Genomic DNA, 6,000 nt, shown 5'->3' on the forward strand with positions numbered 1-6,000 from the left:
CACCCACTTTCCGAGGGGCAACCCCAGCTCCGATAGCTAACCTAATGTATGTGAGTACCACATTAAATAAAGGGGTCCCTGCTGTACTGGATATAACTATATTCATAGCGATCAATAAGCACTGTCCTTCACTGTAGGTCATGCCGAAGACGTTATTGTGGAGGTAGGGTTGGAATGCCGGGTTGGCCAGTAAAATCTAGGAGATCTGACAGTAAAAAAGGCAGAACAAATAGAAAACGCACAATGGCAGCATTCAATGCTATTCGACGCTGAGTTCTTACAATTTAAATATTGGATGGGCTATCAAATTATAGAATTGCAAACTGCATGCTTTTGATAGAGAAATTAGAAACATATACAAATCTGGTTAAATAGGAAGCGGGAAGTGATCGATTTAAATTTCACCTGTCTCTCTCTTCGTTCTATGTACCCCCGAGTACCTTTGCAATCTTAAATTGGACACCTTACCAGACTAAACAGTGATGGTATCCCAAAAGGGACCAAGGAAACAGGAAACAGGAGTCCAAACTAAACAGAACCCAATGATATTGCTGAACATACTGAACCTCTAAATTTCAGGTAAAATAGCGGTAGATTATTAAGTGCTATTAGCGCGAAATCGACCCTCTTTCTCAATGAGCAGATATATTGGCCCAAAATTAATGGCTCAGTAAGTAATCCTATTTTACGTAGTCAAGGCATATATTTGAATAATAACAGTTCGCTAGGTGATAATTTAGTAGTCATTTTGCCAGTCCGTGATTACTATCCTAGTCCTGTTTTTATTCTTAACTAAGTTAGCCGATGCCCAACATCCAATTCATAACACAAAGAAGCAAAAGCTTACCTGCCTAACTACTAAACCGTTTGGATATATGCGGGATTATGTTGTTGTCCATCAAACCTGCACTTTTTGTCAACCCACAAAAACAATAACTGGCACCTCCAAAAAGCAGGAACTCGAAAATCTTTCAACCCTTTATGGCTAGAGGCAGACATCTTAAAAAGGCATTGCTGTGCCAGGTTGCGGCAATGTATGCAGTTCTCTCCGACTGAAATCACCCCATCCGTCTCCTTCTTCCTTCGCCGCGGAATCGCCGGAAAGCATTTCCTCGCTAGAAGTAGTTTTAAACCACCAAGCCTCAAACTCTTCACGTCATGTATTTGCGGGCTCTGGTTTGCCAAATTCCGCAAGCACACGACGATATTTTGTGGGCTTAGAATGACTTCCAGAGAGTCTTCTAAGCTCCTTCTTTCTGAACAAAGAACCATAGGCACTAAAACATGCATACTCAGGATTCCTCAGGACAAAAGGGGCAATCATACAATCTGCATCTCTCGTCAATATGGGGATTCATCGTGTGTACCCAGTGAACCCCTTCACGGGATGACTAGAGTTGCTGTTACCTTTTTAGTGACTTGACGCTCTTCGACACTCTGTATCCTTTTCAGATGGATTTATTCTGCTTTTCTCGAATAGTCAGTGCACCTCACTTGACACACATTCACCTAAGATTATCGTTAGCGTCACTAAGGTAGAATTGGCTCAATAACCTCGGCCTTTTCACCACCTGCTAGCATACACATTTGTTTCAGACAAGGAACCCCTCGCATTGTTCCACGATAATCCATTAAACGTGGATGTGGTCTGGGCGAGAAGATCTAATGAGAAAGATCTCCTCATTAAGCATTCAAAGTTACTGAGATTGTATGTATTTTGAACTTAGCAATTAGATCCTTCTTTCTAAGGAAATTCTCAGTCTTCCGGGATCTCTGTGGATGTATAATATTATAGCAGAAACGTGTAAGATATGGAATTAGAGGATAATGATGTAAGGGGATGGTCAAGAAATTGAGACCGTTAAAGCGATTCCGCTGCAGATGGCGGCAGGTAACTGACAGAAATACGCCGCCGGATTAAATAAAAGACGTTCACCGACTTACAGAAAACGGTTTGTTTTTAAAGTATTAATTAGGCAATGAATAACGGTTGAATTTTCAACCCTATCCCTGGAGGGAGTGCAGAGTTGGGACGGGGGACCCCGTCTTCAGTGTTGATATAGACTTATGGCGATCACCACTCTAAAAAGTTATAGGCACGCAAAGCACGGCTTTCTAAATGTTATTCAGGTGAAGTTTGAACTTCTACCCCGTAGAAAAGAGAAAATGTCTAGGCTACGTAGAAAGAAGAGGAAACCGTTCCTCCTTTGTGGTCGGGTCAAAGAATTGCGTCATCATCTTCCAAACTCACGGTGTTTCAAATGGAAGGTATTTTGATGTTATCATGGTAAAGTTTGGTTTGCCAATCACACCCGGACGGGGCAAGGGAGCTCGTAAGAGGAAGAAGGAGATTTTTTCTACTGCCGCTAAAAACCCACAAATCCTTAAACGGGTACGAAACGGCCCCAAAATGAGTTACTTTTACATCACTAATATGCTTATTGGTGAGGCAATCGTCGTCAAAGGGGATTACGGAGGGGACCGCCCCCATGCTCCTCACTCTATCACGCGCACGGCTCTAGAGGAGATGAAGGGGCAAGGGCAAAGGATATGCCCGTCCCCCTATTTACACATTACGATGATTAATACACTACCAATGAGCTTGTACGAGGGTGAACTGAAAAGATTCCGACTTCAAAGTGAAGATGGCAACACTCGCCAATAAAAACCAAGGAACATGGTTGCGCATCTTTTGGCAGATACTCACCAAAATTTCAGCCATTTTGGATGCGCGGTTGCTATTTGACAATCGTTTGGGTGAGTCAATGTGAGTGTTTTTGTGAAAATGCAACAGATCGACTATCACACTATCCTTAAATATTTGTTTTTGAAAGGTAATACACCTCCGCAAATTAAACATGAGTTGGACGCTGTCTACGGGAATACTGCATCATCATTTACCACTGTCAAATTTTTTGGCAGCTGAATTCAGGCGAGGCCGTACAAGCTTCAGAGACGATGAACGTAGGGGACGTCCAAAAACCGCAACCACTGACGATAACATCGGTAAAATTCACCAAATGGTGCTAAACGACTGCCGAATTGAAGTGAGAGAGATAGCATAGGCCATGAATATGTCAAAAGAACGTGTTTGTCACATATTGAATGAAAATTTAGGCATGAGAAATCTGTCCGCGCGTTGCGCACGCGTTTGCTCACCTTGAACCAAAAACGTGTTCGAATGAACGTTTCCAACATTGGCATATTGGCGAAGTTTAGGCGCAATAAATCTGAGTTTTGGCAAAGGTTAATTACTGTAGATGAAGCTTGGGTACACCATTATTCGCCCGAAGATACAGTCAAAACAGTGAACTGCAAAGGGAGAATCGGCTCCAAAAAATGCAAAAACTGTGTCTTCCGCTGGGAAAGTGATGGTGACTATTTTTTGGGATAGTCATGGAGTTATCTTAATCGATTATCTTCAAACAGGAAAATCCAGGAGCATACTTCACATCATTACTCGAAAAGCTAAAGGTAGAAATTGCGGAAAAACCGCCAAAACAGTGTGCCGTCTCACACCTCTGTGGTTGCCATTGTGAAAATCCAGAAATTACGGTTTGAACTGCTTGCCTACACTCCTTATTGACCAGATTTAGCCCCAACCGAACTTTCTGTGTTCCCTAATATAAAAATTGCCCTCCAAGAAAAAAGATTTTCATCAAATGAGGAGAACATCCACTTCGTGTCATTGTTAGATCGGAAGCTTTTCAGAGTACCCTCGTATATGATACGAAAATAGCCCCATTTTGGGCGGCAAAAACTTTCAATAGGGATGGCGGCCAAAATTTGCCATGATGGCATCAAAATACTCCTCATTTAAAGGAACCAAACTTTTTCAAGGGGGTGAGCGTTACGACAGGAAAACAGCCCCACTTTAGAGTGTCATAGCTGATTAAGGGAAGACGACCGCCGGAGTCTTCGCCTTCCGCCTACATACCCTCCCCAACCTTTCTCCCTCATGAGGCAAGGTTGGAAATTTAAATTTTACCATGACGATGCGGGGTCGTGACATTTCACGGGGTAACCATGACGAGTTCTCACCGGAGTTCATAACCTCCTGACCCCCTCCAGGGATGAAGTTGAGAATTCCACCTTAATCATGACTTGTTACACAGTTGGTGTAAACAAGCCAAGCAACGCCTAGTATACCCAAAAGGATCTTTCTACTCTGAAATGGTCGCAGTTTTTCCATAATCAAGTGTATTATAAACACCTCGATTTTTGGATGTTTTTGCTCGGAATTATTAACACAGTCACGATACCTTTGTAAAATATTAGCATAAAAACAAAACTAATTGAAAATAAGGTGTTTTCGTCAGTAAATCAAGACACCACAAGGATTTGGTTCACAGGATTATGCAGCAGACTGGGAAGAGTGCAACCAGGACAAATCAGGACGAATATCCCGGCTCCCTTGTAAACATAAAATCAATGTGCCCCCGAGACTGCGTTATGGTCACGATTGGAATAAGTAAATTTATCCCTTTTTTGTAGACTGAAAGCAAGGACCTTCGCTGTTGTGGTGGAGCTATCTTTTCATAAATCACGTATATCTGAACGCTATATGGTTTCATAAATATTCATTTAATATTGGATTGTCCCTTGAAATACAAAATGTACACAAACTAAAAGCTTTCACATAAACAAACAAAATATAACCGACTCTCACACACGTCAAATTTGAATTGAAACCACACATGCTTCGCCACCCACGAACCGCTCCACAAAGATTATTTATAAATATTGCATTCCGTGGAACACGTGATACCAAAAGTTCACACCATTCACCCATTATTCCTGCTTCCATTGCAAACCACAACCCCCTATCAGCTGGCATCATGCATGCATTTATGAAATTTAGTGAAATTAGTCTGGGAATTTCCAAAACATTGAATCACCACCAAACACCGGAATTCACCTATATTTATATCATATTGACCGCTTGCAACTTTGACCAAAGGCGCCACAGAACAAATCAAAAGTAAACACAATTCCCGTACTTTCATCTTACTCGCGACTTCAATTATCCGAATTTAATGAGATTAAACGCTAGACACAATCCAAACAATATCAATTTCCTATTTGTTTCCAAATTTTTCACTCTATCAGAAAGAAAATTTCGGAAGCCGCTCCATTCAGTAACGAAATTTTGACTAAACAAAAGTATCTATTTTTACGTGGAAGACGAGAAGATTTGCCAGACGAAAAAGATATTTCTCGACTTTGGCAGATGTGTTTCTAGCACGTCTGCATGTGTTTTCGTTAAGTCGGTATTTTTCGTGGAAATTTTAATTGAAAAACACAATTGAAATTGGGAGGGATAGAACGTCTGGAAAGTTAGAGAGGCATTTGTGATGAAGCTATAAAAAGACGCTTTTTTTCAAATGTTATAAACAAAGTCTACCATTGTTTTTCGAAGATTTAGATTTATTATATGTAAACTTTCTAATTGCATATACATATAGGTACATATGAACGTATATGTACGGAAAATAATTTAATCTAAATAACTAACAAAGATGCTCAGCAGTAAAAGCGAAGTTTGAAACCCAGAATTTCAACAATTTGTAGAGAGCCCCCAACTGTTTTAGACTCAACTGCATCTTTTTAAAGATATTCCTTTGTGCCATCCCGGCATAGAGCACAATTACTTTTGTAATTAAAAGGAAGATTAGCTAATTGTCGAGAGGTGTTACTTCTTGAGTCAGAATTTTTCAACCCTCTACCTCTATGATCTTTGTTCTTCCATAGATAATCAAGCTTAATATCCCTCAACAGGAAGGAAAGGAAATGATATAATAATGAAATGATGAAACAGTTTCCAGTCTCAACCCAATTCTTTTCGTCGCCGGTTCAGATGGTAATTTCGGTGGTCCCAGTGGTTGGCCAGATAAAGTTTTTCTACTACCACTACTACTACTACCAGTGCAGTAATTTCATAAGCAACAGCTAATATCTCTGAGACACAGCTAACCTCACTGAATAGTTACAAGCCACCAT

General features: G+C 40.7%; 1 protein-coding gene across 1 annotated transcript in view; it reads right to left on the reverse strand.

Annotated features, from left to right (window-relative positions):
- LOC119660334 (glutamate receptor ionotropic, kainate 2-like) overlaps positions 1-5,145 on the reverse strand; it is a 52,076-nt gene extending 46,931 nt beyond the window's left edge. The window contains exon 1 of the mRNA XM_038068817.1: positions 4,919-5,145. Coding sequence (XP_037924745.1) covers positions 4,919-5,006 — 88 coding nt within the window. The 5' untranslated portion in view covers positions 5,007-5,145. The remainder of the gene's footprint in view (positions 1-4,918) is intronic.
- Between the last annotated feature and the right edge of the window lie 855 nt (positions 5,146-6,000).

This window comes from Hermetia illucens, chromosome 6 (assembly GCF_905115235.1).
Source record: "Hermetia illucens chromosome 6, iHerIll2.2.curated.20191125, whole genome shotgun sequence".
NCBI lineage: Eukaryota > Metazoa > Arthropoda > Insecta > Diptera > Stratiomyidae > Hermetia > Hermetia illucens.